The 26,404-nt window shown below is 42.3% G+C and overlaps 1 protein-coding gene across 3 annotated transcripts in view; it reads right to left on the bottom strand.

Moving 5' to 3' along the window:
- Positions 1–19,091, bottom strand: part of KDM2A (lysine demethylase 2A) — a 112,945-nt gene extending 93,854 nt beyond the window's left edge. For 2 of the 3 annotated variants that reach the window (XM_069471763.1, XM_069471762.1), the window contains exons 1-2: positions 17,825–19,091; positions 16,503–16,627 (exon numbers count right to left, since the gene is read on the bottom strand). In XM_069471763.1, coding sequence (XP_069327864.1) covers positions 16,503–16,544 — 42 coding nt within the window. In that variant the 5' untranslated portion in view covers positions 16,545–16,627; positions 17,825–19,091. Of the gene's footprint in view, positions 1–10,151; positions 10,232–16,502; positions 16,628–17,824 lie in introns of those variants that run through there. The other variant, XM_069471764.1, reaches the window with a different exon arrangement.
- Between the last annotated feature and the right edge of the window lie 7,313 nt (positions 19,092–26,404).

The raw sequence follows: 26,404 nt of genomic DNA on the forward strand, positions 1-26,404 counted from the left end.
TTATGATCACACCACTGGACTCCATCCTGGGTGACAAAGCAAGACTCTGTCTAAAAAAAATATGTGTGTGTGTGCGCGTGTGTGTGTACATAAATTATATTCTCTGTTTTTTTTTTTTCAAGAGATGGGGTCTCACTGTCTTGCCCAGGCTATATTCAAACTCCTGGGCTCAAGCAATCCTCCCACCTCAGCCTCTCAAGTAGTTGGGATTACAGGCTCTTGCCACCATGCCTGGCTATATTCTTAACTCTCTCAATTAGTGGTACCGCCAATCAACCAGGAACTCAAGTCACAAACCCAGGAGTCATGCTCCTATCCAAGAACATTTTATAGGGTCACCAAGTCCCATTAACTCTGTTCCAAAATGCCTGTTGATTCAGTCTCTCCTCCATCTCCATTCCTGGTACCAAGACTTTTAGTTCCATCTTTCTCTAAACTATTATAATAAATTCTTATCTTATTTCTTGACCTCTTCAATTCTCCCTAGACTATCCTCCCCAATATCCTCTAAGGGCAGTATTTCTAAAGCAGAAATATGATCAAGTCTCTCACATGTTTACAGTTCCTGTAATGTCTCCCCATCACCTATTATATCAAACAACTTAACATGACTCATACCCCTCACATCTCAGATCCACTCCTCTTCTTACATTTCAGTAACAGTGAACTACACTGGCAATACTGTTTTGAACTTGTGGTGCTGTTTCATACTTCTTTGCCTTTGAACATGCTAGTTCCTCTGCTTGGAATTTCCACCATCATCCTCTAGTCTGCTTGGATAATCATTAATATTCCAATATTCAACTCAGCAATTAACTCCTTTCTGAAAACTTTCTGCACTCCTCAGTTATTCCCTCCTTTTCCTTACCTCTGTACTTTGCACCTCCTAAATTTCATTTATCACAGTATAGCAGATTTACTTGATTATATGGCTTTTCTTATCAGTCTGTGAGGATAGGGTATAAGATATTCACTTTTGTATACCCAGCACATTCATTAAACACCAATGGTACACCCAAGTGTGTCTGTTGAATAAATAAATAAATGAGCAAAATACCAAAAGAACAAAGCTTCTGAACCTGTAACAATTCTTGTAGTTTTGGTAACCACATTAAGAAATAGTCAATAGCTAGAAAAGGTTTGGAGAGAAAGGCAATCGTAATAATTAAAGATTTTTAAAAAAGAGAGAGAAGCAACTTCCATGTAAGAAAAGACTAAAGAAAATAGGCTTCTTCAATTTACAAAGGCAGAGACTAGTTATAATTAAAGGTATAAGAGGCAAATAGAGTAAACATAACATTGTTTACCAAATCCTGAAAAACTATTCAACCAGGCAGCATCACTACATCTTAGGAGTTCTTTTTTAGGAACTCTATTTCCAAAAGGTTCTCCTTATTTAACATAGAGTAAAAATTTTTTTTTCTTTTTCTTTATATTTTGTTTTAGCCTGGAAAAAGGGAGTCCCCTGGTTTATTCTATCAAACACTGTTGAAGCAAGGGACAGATATGTAGGACTGCCAAATGCACTGCCAACAGAGAGCAAATTTAAACTCAAGGTATTAAGCCAAAACAACAATGGTGGAAGTGGGCCATATATAAAGCATTTATCATAGTGCCAAGCACAAAATTCACATTTGACATATGTTGACTATTATGATGGTTTCCATCAGTGAAGTGTGCAACTCCCTCTACAGGAAGTAAGTGAATACCAGTAATAATCAGCACTTTTCACTCCACAAATACAACCTGTAAGTGATGTGGAGGCAAATATCTATTGCTTAGAAAGCTCCTGAGGATAGGAGGTAAATAAGTATGTATACCTGTTGGGGGGAAAAAAAAAAACCAACCTCTACTTTTTATTCTTCCATATCACTCTTTCAAATCTGCCTAATAAAGGCATGTATTTTACCTTAGTTTCACTTAAGCACTCATCATGGAGAAGTTTCCATTTATATAGAGAAAAGCATGTTATGTGTGCTAGGTACATAAATCTAAACAGACACACACAATTTTGCTTTGCGCAAGCAGCATTAAGTAATCTTCAGAAACTTAAGAATTTATTGCCTCTGATTCAAAGATACTGTGCCTATGTACTACCATTAGTAGTTTAGAAAAATGTCAGCAAATTCAACTGATAGGAAACACATATGAAGAAAAGTTTTTTAAATAACTTTAAGCTGTGAAGTTTGAAATTAAGGTAGCTAATTTTTTTTTTTTAACAGAAAAACAGACAAACTGCTAAAATAATTCCTGTGGTTCTCCTGTGGTTTACCATTTTTCACAATCACCTGGAGGGCTTAGCTGAAACACAAGTTGCTGAGTGCCCAATCCCCGGAGTTTCTGAATCAGTAAGTTTGAAGTACGACCCAAGAATTCCATTTCTAACTAGTTTCCAGATAATGTGGTCTAGGGACCACACTTTGTAAACAATTGGTTTAAATGATTAGAACTGAGAAGGACCTTGTAGGTGAATGAAATTAGACAACTAAACCAGGCTTATTGATTAGCAACGTAAGTTTCTTTCCATTGTTAGAATTCAGGAATTATGTTATATATATTCCATGTATTTTTAGGAAGTGCAAATCACATTTTTGTTCAATTCAAGAGACACTTTTTGAGCATCAAAAGACATGGTCCTTGCCTTAAAGAAGTCTACTCTAGCTAGATAAAAAGAGACTCATGGTCAAATGCAGTCACATGCTGCTTAACAAAGTTTCAGTCAACAACCGACTGCATATATGACGGTGTTCCTGTAAGATTATAATATTGGCAGGGCACAGTGGCTCAAGCCTATAATCCTAGCACTCTGGGAGGCAGATGCAGGAAGACTGTTTGAGTCCAGGAGTCTGAGGCCAGCTTGAGCAAGAGCGAGATCCTGTCTCTACCAAAAATAGAAAAAAATTAGCCAGGTATGGTGCCACACACCTACAGTCCCAGCTACTTAGAAGAGTGAGGCAGGAGGATCACTTGAGTCCAGGAGCTTGAGGTTGCAGTGAACTATGATGACATCATTGCACTATACCCAGGGTGACAGAACAAGACCTTATCTCAAAAAAAAAAAAAAAAAAAAAACCTGTATTTTTACTGTGTCTTTTCTACATTTAGATATGTATAGACATACAAATATTTACCACTGTGTCACAATTGCCTATATTATACTATACAGTAACATGCTACATGTACAGATTTGTATCATAGGAGCAATAGGATACACCACATAGCCTAGCTATTTAGCAGGCTAAAACATTTACCACTTAGTTTATGTAAGCACACCCTATGATGTTTGCACAAAGATAAAATCACCTAACAACATATTTCTCAGAATATATCCTTCTTGTTAAGTGACCATGACTGTAATTACAACACAAAGTTGACTCGTCCTACATCAAAAATACACATAAAATGCCTTGGGAATATAAATGAGGAGAATTCAAGAGAAGGTCAACATCTGGGGGCGCTGGAGGGTAATTAGGGGCTTACCAAGAAGAAACAATGGGATGGGAAAAAGAGCATTTCAGATATGCACATTCACAAGAAAAAAAATCATTAAAGGCCAGGTGCGATGGCTCATACCTGTAATCCTCGCACTCTGGGAGGCCAAGGGAGGAGGATTGCTTGAGCTCAGGAGTTCAAGACCAGCCTGAGCAAAAGCGAGACTCCATCCCTACTAAAAATAGGAAAATAAACTGGGAGAGGTGGCATGCACTTGTAATCCCAGCTACTCGGGAGGCTGAGGCAGGAGAATCACTTGAGCCCAGGTGTTTGAGGTTGCTGTGAGCCAGGCTGACGCCACAGCACTCTAGCCCAGGTGACAGAGTGAGACTCCATCTCAAAAAAAAAAAAAAAATTCATTAAGCACCAACCATGGATCAGGCACTATACCAAGTATGGAGATAAAATGGTGAGAAAAGACATAGTAGCAGTCTTTTATAATGCTTATATCCTAACAAGGAAACAATCAAATAATAATCCAAGGACATATAAAACAATCAAATAATAATCCAAGTGCTATGCATAAGAGGTATTCTATACTATGAGAATTTTTTTTTTGTTTTTTTTGTTTTTTTTTTTTGAGCTAGAGTCTCACTCTGTTGCCTGGGCTAGAGTGCCCTGGCATCAGCCTGGCTCACAGCAACCTCAAACTCCTGGGCTCAAGTGATCCTCCTGCCTCAGCCTCCCCAGTAGCTGGGACGACAGGCATGCGCCATCATGCCTGGCTAATTTTTCTATATATATTTTTAGCTGTCCATATAATTTCTTTCTATTTTTAGTAGAGACAGGGGTCTCGCTCTTGCTCAGGCTGGTCTCGAACTCCTGAGCTCAAGCAATCCTCCTGCCTCGGCCTCCCGGAGTGCTAGGACCCAGCCTATGAGAACTTATAATAGGAAAATCTGACCTAGGCAAAGAGATGCTTCCCTGAGAAAAGGGTCTGAGCTAAGATATGAAGAATGATACCTCAGTATTCCACATACCATGTTCAAATGCCCTTCACAGGAGAACCTTCGCACATAGGAAGAGTGTTTGTATTGCTATGTTTACTATTAACTGGACATTTTTGTCTCCTTTAAAATTTAAAGGAGGGATTGTGGTAGACCAGTATTCAGCTCAGCAAGACAAAAGCACTGTCAGTCAACTTCTTCACAGTGCCTTGCATTGACTGAATACTCATGCCAGTTATACAGGCAACCCATTTTCACAAAATCACAGAACCAAGGGAACCACACTAATTATGAAAGTAGCCTGGTGAGCACAGTATAAGACAAAGGTTAACAGGATGGTCTGAAGGGACATAAATAGTCTGTTCCTCGTTTCTCTAATGATCAGAACAAGTGGGGCAATTCGGTATGGCAAATTCTTGTTCCTTAGTGCCCCTTCTTTTTGTTTTGACCACCCCACTTCTGATAATTATAGTGTTACCATCAGCACTTAACCATAGAATAAATTAATTTAATTACATTCTAATTTGCCTTCATGAAACCATGCATTAAGTTAACCAATCAGTAATATTAGTCTCAGTAATATTAGATATGCACATCAGTAATATGATCTACCATGCTATGTATGTACTATGGAAGAGTCATGCCCTGCCCTTAAGAAGCATACTCTCTAGACATAAACTTTCCATCTTGTATCCAATTAGATATCATGAGAGGTAGGAAGAAAAAATTATGAGGATTCAGGAAAAGAGGTTTCCTTCAATACACAATATTGCAAATGGGCTTTAGAGGATGGGAACTAGGGTAGGGACTGGAAGACAGGATATCACATGTGTATGGAAAAAACAAACAGGTAGCTTGGTTTTGTTGGAACGCACACAGGCTAAGAGTAGAAAATAAGACTGTAGCAGTCAACTGCGGCCTGATGCCAGGCTAAGCAGTTGGTGCCCACAATGGCAAAACCTTTAAAGTTAACCAAGCACTTACGAACTATTTTCAAAAGTTGAGTTTTACTTTCGCTATTCCACAGATGAAAAAGTTCATCAAGTTTAAGTAACTTGCCCAATGTTAGAGTTTACATGCTGAAATTAAAAAACACGTCTCATGAATTGAAGTCCAGTGTCCATCCCATATCACCAGTAACTTTAAAGAGTGGGAAAGTTACAGAGGAGGGCAACAACATAATCAGAACCTTGGAAGCACAAAATAAGAAATAATGGAAAAGATATTTGAAAAAAAAATCTAGGATTTTGCAGGATACTACAAAAGTCCAGACTAAGGGTCAGAAGTAGGAATGGCTGTGGGAACTACAAGGATATCAGAATTCCATCAGAGCCTGGTGCAGTGGCTCACATCTATAATGCTAGCACTTTGGGAGGCTGAGGTGGGAGGATTACTTGAGCATCAACTACGAGTTTGAGACCAGCCTGAGCAACATAGCGAAACCCTGTCTCCAAAAAAATTTAAAAATTAGCTGGGCGTGATGTAGTCTCAGCTACTTGGAATGCTGGGGCAGGCGGATCACCTGAGCCCAGGAGTTTGACCTATGAGGATGCCACTGCACCAGCCCAGGCAACAGAGTGAGACCCTGTCTCAAAAAATATTAAAACAGGCCGGGCACGGTGGCTCACGCCTGTAATCCTAGCACTCTGGGAGGCCGAGGCGGGTGGATCGCTCGAGGTCAGGAGTTCGAGACCAGCCTGAGCAAGAGTGAGACCCCGTCTCTACTAAAAATAGAAAGAAATTATATGGACAACTAAAATATATATATACAAAAAAATTAGCCGGGCATGGTGGCGCATGCCTGTAGTCCCAGCTACTCGGGAGGCTGAGGCAGAAGGATTGCTTGAGCCCAGGAGTTCGAGGTTGCTGTGAGCTAGGCTGACGCCACGGCACTCATTCTAGCCCGGGCAACAGAGTGAGACTCTGTCTCAAAAAAAAAAAAAAAAAAAATCCATCAGCTCTTAGCCACAGATTGAATATGGGGGATAACAGAGAGAAATATACTTGATAATGCCATTTCCAAAAATACAGTGGTCCCTCCCATCTTAAAGCAAAACAAACACAAAGAGAGACTTCTATGGATCCTACACTCTTTAACTTTTAGCTACAGCTTGCTCCTCTTCTCCCTTCACAGCCAAACTTCTTTAAACATCTCTTCACTCAGTGTCCCTGTTTAATCTCACATTTATTTTGAAGATTGTCTTCTGCCCCAAATGCCACTGAAAAACTCATTTTAGAGCACCAATAACCTCTATGTCGCCAAATCCAATGGAAATTTCAGTCCTCAGTACACTCAGCCTTTTTAAAAAAATTTTTTTGTAGATAAGGTCTCGCTATGTTGCCCAGGTTGGTCATGAACCCCTGGCCTCAAGCAATACTCCCACCTCGGCCTCCCAAAGTGCTAGGATTACAGGCATGAGCCACCGCACCCAGCCCTGACCCTTTCTCTATACCATAGCCACTGATATTAGTCCAAACATCCTACTCCTCTGCTGAGCTTCTGCCTTCCCAATGCCTTCAGGATAACACCCTATTTGACCTGAGCCCTGATTACCGTGTCACTCTTTCACTCAACCAATTCTTGTTTCTGACAGTGACTGCAAAAAGAATGTATATTCATAAATGTAGTGATGTCTCTCGTGTCTCTCTGGTTACACTGGCCTTTTTGGCATTTTGGCTGGTTGGTAGGTTTCTCAAGAATGTCAAATTCTTTCCAACCTTGGGGGTTTTACATATACTAATCACTCCTCCTCTTTGCCTAGTTACCTCCTACTCACCCTTCAGGTCTCAGCTTTAAAGCCCTTCTCAGGAAAAGTGTTTCTGATGTCTTTACTCACTAATGAAGTCTAGATTAGGTCACCCTATTATACACTCTCACTGCATCCTGTATTTAACTTTGCAGCTCGTTGTGTAACTAAAATTAACATTACTAATATTTGTTTAATGCCTGACTTTCCCACCAGACCAGAAGCTCTATGACAGGACTATGCCTCTCTTATTCATTACCATATCCCAAAAGCCTTGCATGGTATCTGACACATAGTTAAATGCTTAGTAATATTGTCTCATTCCTACCTCAGGGTTTTGCATTAACTGGTCCCTCCACCTAGAACTCTCCTGACCCAGATCTGGTCCACTGAGCCTTTGAATGTCACAAGAACTGACTGTTTCTCACTCAGGTCTCAGTACACAATGCCATATTCTCAAGAAGCCTTTCACTTATCACCAATCTCAAGAAGTGATCCCTGCCCTACAAGTATCTCATCATCTTCATAATTTCTTCAAAGACCTCAGGATTATTTAAAACCAAAGTATATGGAAATTCTAAAAAAATAAGACCCAAGTAAAATGCTTAGCACAATGTAAGTACTCGACAAACATTCGTTTAAGTGAATCTCCTGAATAAGAAAAGACAACTTGGGAAACAGGCTAAATTCATCAGCAAAACATTTACAAACTGTGCCCCAAAAAGTCAAAGAGGCAACAATATAGCCTAGTACATTCTGGAACCAGAATGTCTACTTTGAACACTGGCTTGTCTCTTCTTTGCCAGGTAACAACCTGGGACAAGTTACTTAACTGCACCATGCATCTGTTTGCAAACCTGTAAAATAGGAATCACAGAACCTATCTCAAAGAGTTGTTGAGAATTAAATTAGTAAATATATGGAAGGTGCCAGTACCAAGCACACAGTATACATTTAATTAATAAGTGCTAATGGCCAGGCACAGTGGCTCACGCCTATAATCCCAGCACTTTGGGAGGCCCAGGCAGGAGGATCACGTGAACCCAGGAATTCAAGAACCAGCCTTAGCAACAGAGCAAGACGCTGTCTCCTTTAAAAAAAAAAAAAAAAAAAAAAAAGTGCTATTATCCATCAGATTGGGCTTTTCCCTCCAAAGTTTCAAATGTACACTGTAACTTTTCTTTTACCTTATCCCCCCCAAAAAAGTCCACCATGTACAGTGACACAGGCTGTGTACTTCAGAACTCCAAGGGCATCTTTCACATAGGTTAAGATACGTAAATGGTACTTTTGGGATTGTGCAACATGGTAGCATTATCCACAGTTTCTGGCAATCCTAAGAACTGTGATGATCAAAAGTCTAAGATGATAAAAAGACACAAGAGACAGAGAAGTACTTTGCAAACTCTAAAAGTACTATAAAATGATCACTACATTTATGAATATACATTCTCCTGAAGTCACTGTCAGAAACAAGAATTGGTTAGCCAGATTACTGCCCTGACACACAGAAAGTTCCTAACCTCTATGATCCAGGAATATAAAGAGATAGATTAAGGCTGAGAGCCATGAGCAGCTCATGAAGTAATTTCTCAGGAACGATCATGGAGTATTCAGCTACAGGGCAATTCAGATTATTTCAATATTTGCTCACATCAACACCACAGCTTTTATCTCATTTCCCTATCCTTCAAAGAGAACATCAAAAGGAAATCTTTTGCTATAACTTAATTATTGATCTCAAGACAGTGAATGCTTACTTAGGTTATCAAAATAAAGTGACCTTAGAATATGTTAAAAGAAGTAATAAGAAAATCTGTAGGCCATGCACAGTGGTTCACATCTATAATCCTAGCACCGTGGGAGGCCAAGGTGGGAGGATAAGCTGAGGCCAGGAGTTCAAGACCAGCCTGGGCATAGTGAAACCCCGTCTCTACAAAAAACAGAAAAATTAGCCAGATGTGGTGGCATGCACCTATCGTCCCAGCTACTCGGGAAGCTGAAGCAGGAGGATCACTTGAGCCTAGGCGTTTAAGGTTGCAGTGAGCTATGATATGGCCACCACACTCCAGCCCAGGAGACAGAGCAAGACCTTGTCTCAAAAAAATAAAAACAAAAACAAAGAACTACAGTTGGTTAATAGAGTCACTATTAGAACGCAGGGCTCATGATCCCCAATAAAGCACTCTTTTCTATCATAACATGCTGCTATCCAACAGCCACCAAGTTCTGTCAGTTTTTCACTGCCAATGTGTCTTGCTTCTATCTCTTCTTCTGCATTTCTACTACCTGTACCCCAGAGCGGTGGTTCTCAAACTTTCTCCTGCATCAGAATCACCTGGTTCATTAAAATAAAGATTGCTGGGCCACAACCCCAGAGTTTCTGATTCATGGGGTGGGGCCAAAAATTTCTAACATGTTTCCAGATACCCAGATAATGCTGCTGCTGCTGCTAAGGGAACCATAATTTGAGAACCATTGCCTTGAGTTCTGGGTACCCATCACCTCAAAAGGTAACCTATTTCAATACTCTTCTAGATATCCTCCTCACCTAAAACGACAGAAATATTACTCCTAAAACATGACTTTGACCAAATCACTGTTCTATCAAAAAAAAAAAAAAAAACATGTGCTACTCAGGACTGAGGCAGGAGATCACTTGAGCCCAGGAGTTCCAGTACAGTCTGGGCAATATAGTGAGACCCCCATTATCTTCAAAAAAAAAAAAAAAAAGAAAGAAAGAAGAAAGAGAGCCACAACCTCTAATGGCTCTCTATTGTCCATATCTAGCTTTCAAAGTTGTTTAAGATTTCTTCCCAATATTATCAACAGTACCTCCCAAAACAAACCACTTTAGTCCTACTAATCTATTAGATATCCACAAAATAGGCCTTATAGTAGTATAAAGCCTATGCTGTCTATACCAACTGAAAGGCCACCCTCTTCCCTCCTCCTCTCTACCTACCTGAAGGAGGCCTTCACCACTGTATTTGCCAAAACAATTCGTTTGGTCACTATTTGCTGCCTTTTATCTTTAGGGTTTAAGTTTTTACCAAGTACTCACAGAGAAAACCCCCAAGAACCTAAAATTTAAAACAGAAAACAAGCATATGAGTGACATGCATAAATAAAAGGCTTGATATATACACAAACTGCATAATACTACTGTTTTAATAGATCAAGTACAATAAATTCAAAGTTCACAAAAAGAAAAATGTGCCAATTTTTAAAAAATGTGATCAGACAGTGACTATCAAATATTTGTAGCTATCTCATTTAGGATGTTAAGCAGACAGCTGTTAGGGAAGTAAATTTTAAAATAGCCTAAGAAAAAGAGAAGGTACTCAGTCTACAACTTACTATAGTAAGAGTGGGTATCCTTTTGTTTTCTGTATGAAATACACAAGAAAGAGAGGATGGTGTGAGAGGAGAAACATGGGGTTTAGAGTCAGGCCACCTGAGTTCAAGGTCTGGTTCCATCCCTAACCAATTCTGTGACCTGGGGCAAGTCATAGCCTCTCCCTGAGCCACCCTCCATTTCTATAATAAAAACCTTAAGGTTTAAAACTACACCACTTACCTTGTTTTGAGGATTAAATAAGGTAATATATATATGAAAGAACCTAGCCTAGTATCTGGCACAAATAAATCTTTATTGAATTTTAACAATGCAAAAATAAAGTATTATTCCAAAAATGAGATAAACAGAAAATTAACAAAACCTGATTAAGAATGGCCATTTCCCAAGAAGAAAAATATAAAAGGACGTAAAGAATGTATGTCCCTCTGCATGCTATACTGTAAATATATATATAAACTTAATGGCCAAGATCTGAAAATAACATAATATTGTTATATATAACATAATATTATAATATATATAACATAAAATACAGACTGAACTTTTAAAGTCAACTAGACATTGTCTTATTTGTTCTAATGGCCCAAATACCATAAATGTGTTCATGTGTAACGTGCTAAGTTATTTGTTATAGCTTAGACCTTCTAGTTCTTATCTACACTGCAAAACCCAATAACCAGCTTGTCTTGCTCATTTCTGTATACCAAACTCTCCTCCACTCTAGTGGCCTATTCCTAGCACTCAAGAAAACTGGTAGCAAAGGAAAGTATGTATCAGGGCTTTCAACAATATCAACAAATACTTACTGAGCACCTGCTGTGTGTCAGGCCCTATCTGAAATATCTAGTATACAACAAAGTCCGAACTCTCAAGGAGCTTACATTCTAGTGGAGAGCTACACACAAACAAACAAGTACAACAGTGATTAGTACTCAGCAAAATAAAATAAGAGAAAGTGACAGGGCTTAAACACAGTCCTCATTTCTAGGTGCCCAAAATACAGCTTACTGTGGAAGACTGATACGTAAGAATAAAAAATTAGTTTCCTCATTATATGCATTTTGAATCACCCAAAAATGAGCTACAAGTTTTTCCTACATCATTAGGAAGGAGGCTACAATAATCAGAACAGTGTACTCCTCTACCAACACAGAGTGAAGGCTATATCTCACAAAATAATTATAAATAAGCTAATTCAACAAGTTAATTTAAACCACCTATAATTTTTTCTAGCTGTTAACAATAATACTTTCATGCTAAAAAAAAATAGTTTAGGCCAGGTGCGGAGGCTCACGCCTGTAATCCTAGCACTCTGGGAGGCCAAGGCGGGAGGATCACTCGAGGTCAGGAGTTCGAGACCAGCCTGAGCAAGAGCGTGACCCCCATCTCTACTAAAAAATAGAAAGAAATGATCTGGACAGCTAAAAATATATAGAAAAAATTAGCCGGGCATGGGGGCGCATGCCTGTAGTCCCAGCTACTTGGGAGGCTGAGGCAGAAGGATTGCTTGAGCCCAGGAGTTTGAGGTTGCTGTGAGCTAGGCTGATGCCATGGCACTCTAGCCTGGGCAACAGAGTAAGACTCTGTCTCAAAAAAAAAAAAAATAGTTTAAAATAAATATTCTCTTTTGTCTAGTCCATTTCTGGTCAGAAAGACTTTAGAGTGGGGTCATTCCAAATGGGCATGTTTGTAAAAGGGATAATATGGTAATTGCTGCTGAATTTGGGGAGATAATTTCAAAGATAACCCAAAGGTGAGAATATTACCAGGGTTTCAGTGCCCCCAGTTCCTTGCAAAGGACAAACGATTTAGCTATTTCAAAGAGAATTATATGTAAGGCATGTTAACAGGATTGAAGGATAGTATAATCACATCTTTTAGAAAATCTCTTAATCTCATCATCAAGATTGACAAGCAAATGAAATTCTCAAGTAAATCAACATCTCCTTCAGATACCACCACCAGGCTTAGGTAGTTTTGAGAGAAAAAATATTTAGGTTATATAATCCCTTTTACTCTGAAGTGTATTGTCTTCACTCTCTTACATTGATCTGAGTGTTCATTTGTTTCTACAATTGCCTTTAGCAGGGGCTAATGAATTTTTTCCATACTAAAGGTAACTAACTATATATGCAATATACTATAAAGGTTGGAGGAAGATACTATAATCCAATATATTGAAACATGTAACAAAGATATCTTTTCGAATCAAAATAGAAAAAGTTCCAAATTAAAACTGAAAGTCATCAGACTACATAGTGTAGAAATCTTAACTTAAGCCAGGTGCAGTGGCCTATAATCATAGCACTTTGGGAAGTCAAGGTGGAAGGATCGCTTGAGGCCAGGAGTTTGAGACCAGCCTGAGCAAGAGCCATACCCCATCTATACAAAAAATAGAAAAATTAGTCAGGCATGGTGGCGCACGCCTGTAGTCCAAGCTACTCAGGAGGCTGAGGCAGGAGGATCGCTTGAGCCCAGGAGTTGGAGGCTGCAGTGAGCTATTATCATTACACTCCAGCCTGACAGAGCAAGACTTTGCCTCTTAAAAAAAAAAGAAACTGTAAGATATTATGCTGAGCATTCCCAATAAATGAATACTTAATTGGGACAGTGATAAAAACCTAAAACTACTGCAACATTTTGGCTCCTGAAACCAAATGTAGAAAAAAATTTCCATCCTTAGTATCTGCCAGTGTTTTTCAATAAGGTCCTACATCTAAATTCATTAGAAATACAGAAATCATCTTTATCTCAGACACTACATACCCACCCCATCACCAAAAGGAAGCTTCTATCCTCCCCACTTGAGTACTTCCTCAGGTATATAAACTGGCCTTGGAGATCTGACTTTGTTCTAGGAATCTATACATGAAAGTACTACTATTTTCATTAAAAAAAAATTTAAGTCTTGCCTAAGAAAAGCCAAACATTGTTTACCCACCCTTGTCATTTTCTAGCTGTTCAACTCCAACATTTCAAACTAAATATTCTAGATCCAGAAAGTAGAGCTTATGCTCCAAATGTACACCATACACACCACCTTCAAAGGTACATTTCTTTTCCACATAGATAAAAAAGTTTGGCAAAAGACAATTTTTTTAAACTAGATATTTCTGATTTTTTAAAAATGACTTGTCTGGCCGGGCGCGGTGGCTCACACCTGTAATCCTAGCACTCCGGGAGGCCGAGGAAAGAAGATTGCTTGAGCTCAGGAGTTCGAGACCAGCCTGAGCAAGAGCGAGACCCTGTTTCTACTAAAAAAAATAGAAAGAAATTACCCAAAACAACTAAAAATAGAAAAAATTAGCCAGGCATGGTGGTGTGTGCCTGTAGTCCCAGCTACTCGGGAGGCTGAGGCAGGAGGATCGCTTGAGTCCAGGAGTGAGGCTGCTGGGAGCAAGGCTGACGCCACGGCACTCTAGCCCCGGGTGACAGAATGAGACTCTGTCTCAAAAATAAATAAATAAATAAATAATAAAAATGACTTGTCAAAAAGATGACATAAACATATCAAAATCTGCTGTACCCAATTCAGCTGTGCGTGTAAAATAGCTACATTAATAAAAGCCATGAAGTCCTTATTAGTAAGAATACAACTTTTTTTTAAAGGGTCCTAAATACAAAAAAGTCATTCTTGTCTCAAGATGAATGTAGACTCAGACTTTTAATACTGGTACTATGGTTTTTCTCCCAAGAAGCTATTTTGAAGGTATGTCACAGAGGGATGGTCATGTAGGTTTTATCCCCAATACAGCATGAAAGTAACAGTCAATAACACTATAACGCAACGTACTGATTCAATTCAACAAATGTATATTGTATGGGACCACACAACCTTGTTACATTATGTCAAATTAATAAACCTGTCATTCTGTCTCTCTTTCAAACTTTTATGATTCATGGCCAATTACAGCAAAACAAAAGTTCTATACTTTAAAGACACTATTAAAATATATATGTATGTATGTCTGTGTACATATGTATGTACACATACACACTAGTTAAATACTATAAAAATGAGCATAACACTTTAAGGACTAGGAAAAATGGAAAAAACGCTTCTCGGTACTTTCTTTCCATGAGAATTCCTCACTCTGCCATTATGTTAGTCTTAAAACTCCTCTAATAAGATCTAACTTAATCAATAAGGATTCTGTAATATGAGTACTCATCACAAAGACAGAGACATTAAAAGTTTGATAAGCAGACTGCCACTCAAATAATCTGCCAACATGCTCTCATATCAAAAGTTATGTTATGGAAGTGATTGAGATATAATTTTGTCTCTTGAGATTAATTTTGTCATGTAATCTTAGAAAGGAAAACAGACATCAGTCACCGTAAACTTCAAAATTAATACTCAAAATTCTAAGTGAGAAAGATCCCCCAAAATATATGATGTAACCTCTTACACAACGCTGCTACGTTAGCACATTAACAAAAAAGAAAAAATATCCTAAATAAGGAAATGGTTCATGTGTACAACAGGTAGCAATCACCTTATAATTTAAAAAAGAAAAAGAAAAATCTTACCAGTACAAAAGTCACAGAGTCCCTGGATCTTACCACTCCACCTCTACCTTGTTAAAAGATGTCAAAAGTTTTTCTAGCTTAAAGAATCTTCCTTTAAAGAGTGGACTGCAAGATCCCTTAGATATCTACCTAAGAGCACGACATGATAAAAATGAATTCCATACAGCAGTAACTGCCTGGGAAGGGAATTTTGCAGCATCCTCTTCTTTTCTGTTCCCAAAGAAAAGTTTGATTCAAGAAATGTCAAAACAAAAATAAATCCTAAACATACAAAACTCCACTGGTACACTTAATTTCTAAAAGTTAGAGATAAAGAATCATTATCTCAACACGTGAATTGGGAAAAGGCAAATCCCTGAAATAAGGCTCACCAGAATACATGTCTGCTGCATATACTTAGCAATATGTACCAAACCTTTTCTGCAGTCACATTAAAAAAAAAAAAAAAAGTCTTTTGTTAAAAATAGGGATCATCAGAAAATGGATTAGAGAACCATTCTTTTTTCCTCCACACTCAGTCTAAAACACAGAGCCAAATAAAACCACCATAAATTCCTTTAGTAATCTTCTAGGTCTTTCAGTTCAGCAAATTTCTTATACTACATACAATTCTGTGACTTTCCTCATACTCCATTCTACAAACAAAAATTCAAATTTTTGAAATGAATATATGGTAAGAATATTAATAAACTTCTCTTTGACTAACGAAAAGAAAAATCAAATTCTTAAACTCCAATAAGGAAAACCTGAGAGGAAAGGAGACTTAAGGGAATAAGTATTCATATGCACACACAAGCTAATTCCTTCATATTATGATTAAAATTTCTTTCAACAAGATCTCATACATTCCTCCCAAAATACAAAATACAGAACTTTATCAGCATCCAGTATTCTACCTACCTTTCCTCAATCAATCCCCCTAATAACCCTCCAACTCTACCAAAGTGTTAATTTGTAGAATAGAAGAAAATAATTCATAGTTCTACTCCCAGCTCAAAGTCACAAATCCTGGCAGAACATAATCTTAAAAAATTATGTAAAACTATCCTTCCTCAAACAGTTTTGGCCCTAAAATTTATCTTCTAATCTAATTTAATCAATTAGATTACAATGTCAGTATTGTAAAATTACAAATTCTTGTCACATTATAATCTACAAAGTCCTTCGATTTACAATGTTTTCTGTAAAAGCTAAAGGCTACATACAACTCCATTTCCAAATAGGATGAATATTAAGGCTCTAACTACTTGGCCATAAACCAAATGAGATATTAATATACATTCCTCCCCCACCTCCTTTAGTGCACAGAAAAGTCACCTGAAAAGTTTTAATCACAGTATGTTCACAAATGGAAACAAAATAGTTATTACACTTCAAAATTCGGGTAGGGGGAGGGAAGAGAGAGAGAAAGAAAATACTAACCAATCTCTGGCTGTAACGAATCCTTTCTTCTTCGGGTTCCATCTCTCTCTCTTCTGTTGAAATTACTGTAAAGAAACCACTCCAGGGCTGCCTTCCTCTTCCTCCTTAGGAACCAGATTGCAACACTAAAGAATAATGATACAAGCAGAAATGAGAACTCATTCTCAAACTTATGCTTTCTGTTCACAGAAAAAAGCATTTAGAATACGTGATAAGTTAAGGCTCTCTGAGAAATCAGGTTCCTCTTCACGAGTTTGGGGCCTTTCTGCTCTTAGACAAGTGGATCCATGTCATGTTCAACATTAATCAACACATCACAACTATCCGCGGCCTAGGCAAAACGAGATGTTGGTTTCAGTTCCTTGTGGATGGGCCACACCACTTGTTTCTCCCCAGTGGATTACAATTACCAAGGCTCCCCTTCATGGCAGCATTGGAAAAAAAAAAAAAGCCCAGGACTTTTATGACTTTTACCTCTAGAGAGCTGACCAGGTGAAGCAGCACTGTACTAATCCAGATCCTAACCAAATTAGTTCTTTCTCAACGGTAATTAGAAACTAAGGGCAAACTACTCATATAAAAAGAGGACAAGAAATTAATATTTAAAGAAAAGACCCCAAAACAATTTCCCATATCCCTCCATTAATGCCGTACATACACTCGCCACCTTCCTTTCCTAGACTCCCCAGATCCTTTCATTCCCAACCTACCCTCCACCCCATCACAAGATGTGCACAACTCCGAAACAAATTTGAGAGTTGCAAATCAGGGACAAAAATTCCATCTGATCTTTTTGGATAAAGTCATAAAATAAACGATTCGATCTATGGATATGAGTAAAATACATCTTTTCCAAAATTAAATAAAGACCGGTTGGCGCGGCGGTCAATCCATAATACCGAGAAAGGGTTTTCTTTTTTCTAAATATTCTCATAGATAATGGCTTCCATTGGGAACGCAGATATTCTCCCCTTTTTGTAACTACATTACAGCCACGTTAACAGCATCCTTTCAAAACTGCTACGACGAGACCAGAGGACCCGATGACATAGTTTGTGAGAGCAGTTCGTGGCAGAGCCCTCCAGGAGGAAGCCCTAGCCCGAAGTCGGGAGGGAAACCGAGTTTGCACCCCCTGGACGAGGACCGTCCAGGCTTGGAGCAGCCAGGGCCGGAGAGGAAAAACGGCAAATCTCGCCGGGCTCCCCCAGGGAAAGGTGTTTCAATGGTTCACCCATAGGAAAAAGAAATAGAAACTTTACATTAAGTCTTTAGATAACATAGTGAACCAAACTTCCAAATGAGGGGGGGAGGGGGAATCTCACCGGGGATTTTGCTCTTGAGTTCTTGTCCAAGTGAGAAGTAAAAGATTCCAAAAGCTGAGAGGAAAAATTAAATCCCAAACGTCGTCTTCGGTTTTTCCGTGGATCAACCCAGTATCCACAGAGGGTCAGAGAGACCCGGAAAAGAGAGGAAACAGTTGCTGAATCAAACCTCCTCTTCTGGCTTTGGAGACTGGGAGTCGGAGGCGTCAGGCGAGGGGAGCACGACCCCTCGGCGCCGAGCCCAGGGCGCCCCCGCCTCCCCCGAGCCAGCGGTCAGCAGCCCCAGCCCGAGCCCGAGCCCGAGCCCCGGGCCAGCCCGGGCCGCGGGGAGCGCCCTCCTCGCGTGCCCTCGGCGGGCAGCGCTGGCCGCCTTCGGGAGCGGCGGCCGATCAGCTGAGACCGGCCGGCCCGATGCTCCCCGCACCGCCCCGGCCCCCCGGAACGCGGGCCCCGGCGCCGGGGGGCGGAGAGAGCGGGAGCGGCGCGGCGCGCCGGGATGGGGGCCTGGGCTCCCCTAGCGTCTCCCCCTTAGCCCGGTCTCCGCTCTGCGGGACGAGCCCCCCGGCTACTCCCCAGTCGCAGAGGAGGGATTCCGGGAGATGGGCCCCCTGGCGTTGCCCCTCCTCCCGGAGCGCCCCCTGCCCAGGATAGACAGAGCAGCGACAGGCCTAGCCGCTGGGAAGGTGCTCTGCAAGCCGCAGCCGCCGCCGCCGCCGCTGCCGGGGAGGGGTGTTGTTTCCCTCACACAGGAGGAGCCGCTGAAGCAGCCGCCGCCATTTTGAACCCGTCAGACTCTCACATACACACAGCTCCTCCGCGGCGCACTGCGCAGGCGCCACCTCCCCACCCCCTCCTCCAGCTCGCCTCTCCACTCCCCACCCCCCTTCAAACCAGCCTTCGCTTCTTACCGCTCTCCTGGGCGCACGTGAACGCGCACGCGTCACTCTCTAACGCGCACACACCGCAAGCGCGCGCACGCGCGGATGCGTCGGCCTCGAATCGCCCGCGCCCCGCGACTCCGAGGCGGCTCCCCGCCCCACCGCGCGTCAGCCTGTCCGCCCTCCTGCGGGCCTACCGCCCCCACTCCCCCGTCGGCCTTCTTCCAGGGCTTGGGCCCGGCCGGCTCCTCGCGCCTGCGCGCAGGGCGCCGATCCTCCTCCGCGCGCGCCCTACCCCCAACACACCCTCGCTCAAACACACACACTTCGCCTGTGACCCCGCCCCTCGCGGCCAGCTGCGCCGGCGGCCCTCCCCCACCTCTCCTGGGAGGGTGGTGACCCTCGACCCCCCACAAAGCACAACCCCCCCCCAACGGCAGTGGGGAGAAGCGCCCCCTTCCTCTTCAACCCCCCTCTGTCCCAGGCGGCCCGTCAGAGTCACACAACCTGAGGGCCGGGAGGCCTGGGCCAGGGCAGTCGTTGCCCGCCTCAGAGCGGGGTCTCCCGGGGTCAGGCTGCTGGGCAAGGCCCGCCGGACCTGGGCGCCCTGCTCAGGCCTGCCCAGGGCGAGAGGGTGCGGGGAAGGGGCGCACTCCCGCCAGCTGCCCTCCCCTCGCGCGCTGGCCAGTGGGCCGAGGCCAGTCTGCCCGCCATCCCTGGGCAGGCCCCAGTGCCCCCGCCGCGGGGTCCATCCGCCCTCGGCTCGGGGGGCTCCTCGGTGCAGCGGCCTGGCCCCGCCTCACCCACTCCTCGCAGCTCCGAAGGGGCAGGAAACGAGAGTAGCATGTCTGTCCTGGGCTCGGCTCCCCCGGGGGAGCTCCAGGCGCTTGACAAGGGCGTCCACAGGTACCAAGCGCAGGAGTGGTCTCTGTGACGGCCCGGGGGCGGCGGCGGCCGGCGCACCCACCGCGGGCCGGAGGCACCCGGGGAGGTGGCCCAGGAAGCCCCCGCTCCTCGGCCACGCTCAGGTTTCCGCAGCGCCGGTGCCCCCGGCGGCCCGGGTGGGACGTGACCCCGCCCCCGGCGAGTCGGGGCGCCCCCAACGGAGGGGTGCACGGGCCGCCCCCGGCCCCTGGACCGACCCCGCCGCCCTGGGCCGCGGCGGGCGCGGGAGGCCCGGCCGGGAAGATGTCTCCTCTCGGTGCGCGCAGCTTCGCGCGAGGGTCAGCGACGGGGCAGCGGCCGCCCGAGCTGCGCCGGCCCTGCCCACGGACGGGCTCCCGCGGCTCGACAGCTGCCCGACGGGCAGGCAGGCTCCAGACGTCGACGGAGCCCGGCCAGAGGTATCCGAGCAATGCCATGAGAGCAGCCCAACCGCGATCCGGGCATTTCCCCAGCCAATCTCTTGCTTTGGGGCCCGTTTAAATTGTAAATCCCATAAAGGACCCTGGCTTGGGCGTTACACCTCAGGGTTGGCACTATTGGCTTCACTGCGCCCTTGCTGAGTGGTGTCAGACGAATCTTTTTCTCCCTGCCTGCCTTGGTTTCCCACTCTTTAATCTCTGATTCCTGGGAGGCGGGAATGACGAGAGGAAGGGCATGAAGTGAGTGAATCACATAACCTGCATAAGCAGCTTTCAACTCTTTTAGGAAGACGTTAGCGAAAGAATTGAAATAATGATACCTTCTATTTCTGTTAAGGTTTGAACTCTAGGGTAAACGCGCTACGTAAACAAACGCAAGATATTATTTATTACCACACAAGGTTTTTCTACATTCAAACTTAAGAGTTTTTACAGACATTCTCTGCTTTGTTTCACAGCATCCTTAGGAGACAAGCTGAAGTTCCAGGTAGAGTTATATTCATTTTAAACACTGACAATTGAAGTATAGAAAGGTTAAAACAGTTTGCATAATTGCTCCGACAGAGAGGAGTCCAGCACTCAGCAATTGCCACTGAAACATCTCAAACAATAGAAAAGGTTTGTCAATGTGGTATCATCCTCTTGCATTCTGGTCACTGGAAAATATTGTTTATTCTGATAACAGTTTTGTTCAGACTTCTTAAATGTACAGAGCACTGATACAAAGAGGATAATCACCAAAACTATCAGATCTAAAGCTTTTTGAAATCTTTCAGGCTAATAAAATATATTTAAAAAGCACCAGTCTTTCACATTGGTGCAACCGTAGGCATCTGGCTCTGTCTAGGTGTAGAAAAACTTAGTGGTTTGTTTTGTTTTTAAGGAAAGAAAGACTTTTGCCACTGTCAGATTAACTAAGTGTTTGGCCTCATTGCTGCTTGCAAAATAAACAGTTTTATTTCCTTCCACTCATTCCTATAGCCCAGGGAATACTTGGGGGCAAAGAGAGAGAGCGGTCTCTAGCAGTAACTCAATTTGGTCTCCCTGTTTTTCTTAAGGTCCAGAGCCCCTTAAGTAATTAACCCTCAAGGAACTGAGTTGCTCACCTTTGGCAAACAGGTACCTCCAAGTTTAACTCAGGTGAGCATGCTGGGAGGAAACCTAGGAAGGCCCCAGAACAATAATAGTACTTATTTTGAACAGAACTGCAAATAGAGCAAAGTTTGTCAGATTGCAGCCAGCTCTTTTCCAGTTGAAAACCATTTGTTAACTAGTCTGATTTGGAGGAAGGGGGCATTTAAACAGATACACGCAATGGTTTCTCCACAGGCAGGGTTTGTTAATATTCCAAAGCAGATGTGCAGGGTGAAATAAGAGATAGGCAGATGGCCAGTCATTCCCCCACAATCACAGTGAGTGGCTCTGATTGGCAAGGGCAGCTCTGTGAGGCTCACTGTGCCCTGAAAGAGCCATGTTCAAGGAGAATAGAGCTTGGGAGAGTCCCCAAGAAGGCCGATAGAATTATGAACTATATGACTTCAACTACAGCTGCAGGGATGGGGGGAGAGTGGTATGTGGGAAGAAGGAAAGAAAAATTCCTTCTAGAATTGTTGAGAAGAGGGTCCCTGCCTGGAATAAGCTGTGCCTTAATAAGATATCAACAAATCTCTGCCTTCCTGAGCAAAGCTAAGACCCAACAAATCCTGAGTCAAAAGCCAGATCACCCACTTCTTTTGGGAGACTTTAAGGGGTGAGAAGAGAACTCTATAATCTGGGTAACTAAGTTAAACTATTTCCAATTTCTCCTTAAATGTTAAGGAGGAAGTAAAGATGTCCCAAACAGTGTAGATCTAAACCAAAATAGAGAAGCTGGTCTTGAAGACCCCCTAGGAGGTAGCATAACCAGTGATTAAAAAGCTTCAGCATCCAGGACTGAAGGGCTACTCTGCTGGCTACTAGCTATTCGATCTTAATGAAAGCCTCGCTTTTTCATCTAAAAGTGGGAAAAATACCAAACTTTCACGATGAAATGAATAATGTCTTAAAGCTCAGTGTCTGGCACATAATGGCCTTTACTTACGAACATTTTCTATGTTTCTGACCTCTAGTTTTAAGGAAAGTTTGAGTAAAGATGCTTCAGTGTTTAAGTAAATTAAAGAGCTTTTACATGGTTCACAAGAGTTTATACAAAGCTAAGTACTGATTTACTCATAGCTTCTCTGTCCTTTCCTAGCTCCTAGTCTCCCTTACGTCCTCAGCCCCTGGTGTCTCTGCTGTCCATTTTTCTCTCTTCCCTGCCCCCAGCTGCCTCTCTCTCATCATCTGCCTCCTGAAGTCTCTTTGTTTCCATCCTTCTCTCCATCACTCTGCCCACTCCCTACCTCCCGTGTTCATTTTCTCTCTCCTGAGCCGTTACCATCTGACTGAACTGCCTGCCCACTTCCCTTTACCATCCATTTGGTGCACTTAATCACAGGCTCTCTAGTTTTGTTACTTAATCATTTCCAGATTGTTTCCCTCTAGCCCTCCCCCACTACTTGACTATAAGTTCCTTGAAGACAAGGACCAGGCCACATTTGTATTCCTCAAAGGACCTTCCAAAATTAATATTACATGCTGCTTTAACCCTAGGCGAAATAAAAACTGAGTGTTGGGTGGGGTGATTATGAGCTTCAAGTAATAGAAAGTTTTCTTTTTAAGTCTGGAAGTAGAATCTAAATTGATCTGATCAAGAAAAAAAACAGGGCCGGGCACAGTGGCTCATGCCTGTAATCCTAGCACTTTGGGAGGCTAAGACAGGAGGATTGCTTGAGCCCAGGAGTCTGAGGCTTCAGGGAGCTGTGATGACACCACTGCACTCTAGCCTGGGTGACAGAGCAAGACCCTGTCTCAAAAAAAAAAAAAAAAAAGCCAGAAATGCCCTGTAGATTCTTTTATCATTGAACATGGACATCACATGAGATTCTTGTCGATTGCATGGAGTGTGGTTGACCCTTTCCTTGGGACCATGTGATCACACCCTTTCCTGTCCTGGTGCTTCCTTGCTGCCGTCTTTTCCCATCTCTCCTGAGCCACGGGTTTTGACTTTGGCTGTTGGGGCAGCTGCAGGAGCATCTGGGATCCACCTGCTCCTTAGCAGCCTTAGCTTTGCTCTGGGGCTAGGCCACCCTCAATTCTCACTTCTCACTTCTAAAAGGGTAGGACTCTGCCCTGCCTGGGAATGGGGCTGAAAGATGCAGAACCTCATGCCCCATGCCTCAGCTACACCTGTGCTTGCTAGGGGAAAGTTTCTGGGGTTTCAGGATCTGTTTGCAATTTTGTGCTCACTGGCTCAGGTTGCTTGTGATGGTTGTGCAGTGCTCTAGCCTCGTCCCCAAAGGACCAATTGCTAAGCACTTAGACCTGTTCCCAGACCCTCCCAGTGGATCTGATCTTTGTTCATCTTCTTCAAGGGCATCACTGCCTTTTGTTAGCTCCTACTAACGCTGGTGTTCCTTCAGCTGCTTTGCGAGGGGTACTTGCCAGCTGTGTATTATTAGCCCAGGCCCCTTGACTTGTCCGAAGCTTAGTTCTCTCTTTAATAAAACAGGGAGAATGATTCCTGCCTATTTCCTGCTAGGATTGTTGTGGAGTCACATGGACTAATGGGCATGAACATCCTTTGGAAATTGGAAGACAACATATTTAAAAGGATTGCTGGTTCTCCTATTTTTAAATTTATTGTAGTAAGAACACTTGACATGAGATCTACTCTTTAAGCAAATCTTTAAGTGCACAATACATTCTCTGATTTCTTTTTTTCCTACATGAAGAATTTGGGTACTTACTGAGTACCTTGTGCCCAATGCTAAATTAAGTACTTGGATGGAGAAAGGAGATTTTGAAAAATTAGAAGACTTGATTTTTACCTTTGAAGACTTCACCTCATGCAGAAGACACTGTGAAGATGTAACATACTTAAAGAACAATCATCATTACAGTGAATTGTTGGAAAATGATGTAGACAATAAGAACTGGATGTAGAATTCCACTGGGATGTAAGCCCTGTGGGACAGGAAGTTTTGTTCATTGCTGCATTCCTGATGTGTAGAATGGTGCCAGGCATAGCTGGCACTCATTCATTTATGTTTATTGAATCAATGAATAAAGTAGAGTTGTGACACTTTTGAGGGAGGGAGGAGTGTGAAGGCTAGAGGCCTTTGACTTGTTGCAGAGAAGTTTTGGTTTTGATAGAGTAGTAGGGGCACGTATATTCTGGAGCAAAGGGTTGATGCAATAACAGTTGTTCCAGGGGACCTGTTCCTACAGCTGTCACTGTAGCTGGATTAGAGATGATAGAAACTGATGCCCCTACAACTGCAAACCAAGCCAGGAGGTGAGTGTGCGAATCTTAGGCCACGTTCTTCACTCTCTTTTTGTTCCAGCTTCTGTTGTGATCTAGTCTTTCTGCTCCACTTATCTCTCTCTGCTGTGTCCAATTCAGGACGTCGTCTTTAGAGTCCACATCGGAGCACAGCTTTTGATGTGATATTATAAACTTCATATCTCCAATTATTTTTCAAAATGTCTCTTTAATTATGTTAATATCATTCATTATATTAAGAAGGGTATAACTTTAAAATAACAATCTTTTTTTCCCCAAAATGCCTGCTAAGTATTTAACTCTGAAATGTATTTAGTCTTCATTTTCTTTCTGGCTAAATCTATTTTTGCACTCTCTGAGGGACTGCAAGAAAATATTGACTGAGTTTAAGGTGAGATTTCTATGTTACATGTTTTGCAATTATACTTGATTTGCCACAACTTAGAGTTCATGTTTTGATTTGGTCATAATTACTAGATCTGCTTCTACCGTTGATCTAATTATCTTCTTGGTGAGCTGTATAGCCTTAGTTAACTTTCTATTTCTGCATAATTTGGTTGATATAAGGAGTGTGGGAGACCATACAGCTATACTTTAATCCTTTGTTACTGGAACTAATGACAAGATTCACCTGTGTTTTTAATGCATATGTTTCCATGGGTGAATCTTTGTGCTTTGCATAAATGTTGGTATTTTTTATATTTCTTAGCATTATCTATTTTATTTTAGTATTTACTACTCATGTAATATAATCTATATCTTATGCATTTTTATTGTCAACAAATTCAAAATGGTCAAATGGAATTCACAATTCTGACTTGCTGGAAGATAAATATAGAATCTGGAGTGGCTTTCTTTTTCTGAATCCATGTTATTCCTCTTGAAGGGACCATATTTCTTTCTATATGCACTGAAGTTGCTCCTTAATACACAGAGATATAATTTGGATGCTACTGATAGCAGAACAATGCTCCTAATTTTCACCGCCTTCCATTCATTCTCTGGTTTATTTCTGATTAAATATGCCACCCACTGTCTCACATTTCATTGGATCTCTATGTGACCATTATTATCAACCACAAAATATATGCCAATTTCTAACTACCTGCTGGGTCCTCAAGATTTAAAACATAAGACTTGAACCTTGCCCTCAAGGAACTTGCAGTTTAGTTGGACAGAATCGAGGAGAAGACCAGCCACTGTGCATATTAACCAGAGACAGAAACAGCATGACAGAGCTGGAGAAGGGAAAAATGAAGATGGTTCGTGCACAGCTCCAGGAGCTGCAGCAATACGCTCGATCTCCTGGGACTTCCCAGTGTGTGTACGTGGTGCTTCACTAACTTCTTCCATGTAGTGTCTGCTGGGTCCTCATCTATTAAGGGGATATTAACTCTGAATCACAGAATCTTAGAGCTGGCATGGAGGTCAGAGGTCATTTACTCCAACCTGTTCATTTTAAAAAATGGCAGTCTGAGGCCCAAAGATGTTAAGCAGCTTGGCCAAGGTCATGTAGCCAGTTTAGTAATGAAATTGGAACCATAAACCATGTCTTCTGATAGCTGGTCTCGTGCACTTTCTGCTACACCTCTAATTGATGGCATTTTCTCACCATCAGATCACATGTTCATTTATTCATTCCTTTCCCAGAAGGAGCATCTGCCTGTGCGAGGCACTGGGGTTACAACATGTGTGACATGAGGCCACATTGTCAGGGGATAAGTCAGGGAAACATCAAAATCAGCCTCCAAACTGAGACCCTTTGAAAAAGTGAGAGGGTCTAATAATAGCTATTTGTGCACATCAGGTGTACACCAGGACTGAGTACCATCATGGATCTGTACAGGATATATACACAGTCTACACAGGACACTGTGAGGGCACAAAGGTAGGAGGGGCCCACCTCCATCTGCTGGTAGGGGGAGGGGTGCGTAGTCAGGGAAGGCTTCTAGGAGGAGGCTGTGCTTGAGCTGAC

This window comes from Eulemur rufifrons, chromosome 6 (genome assembly GCF_041146395.1).
Source record: "Eulemur rufifrons isolate Redbay chromosome 6, OSU_ERuf_1, whole genome shotgun sequence".
Lineage (NCBI taxonomy): Eukaryota > Metazoa > Chordata > Mammalia > Primates > Lemuridae > Eulemur > Eulemur rufifrons.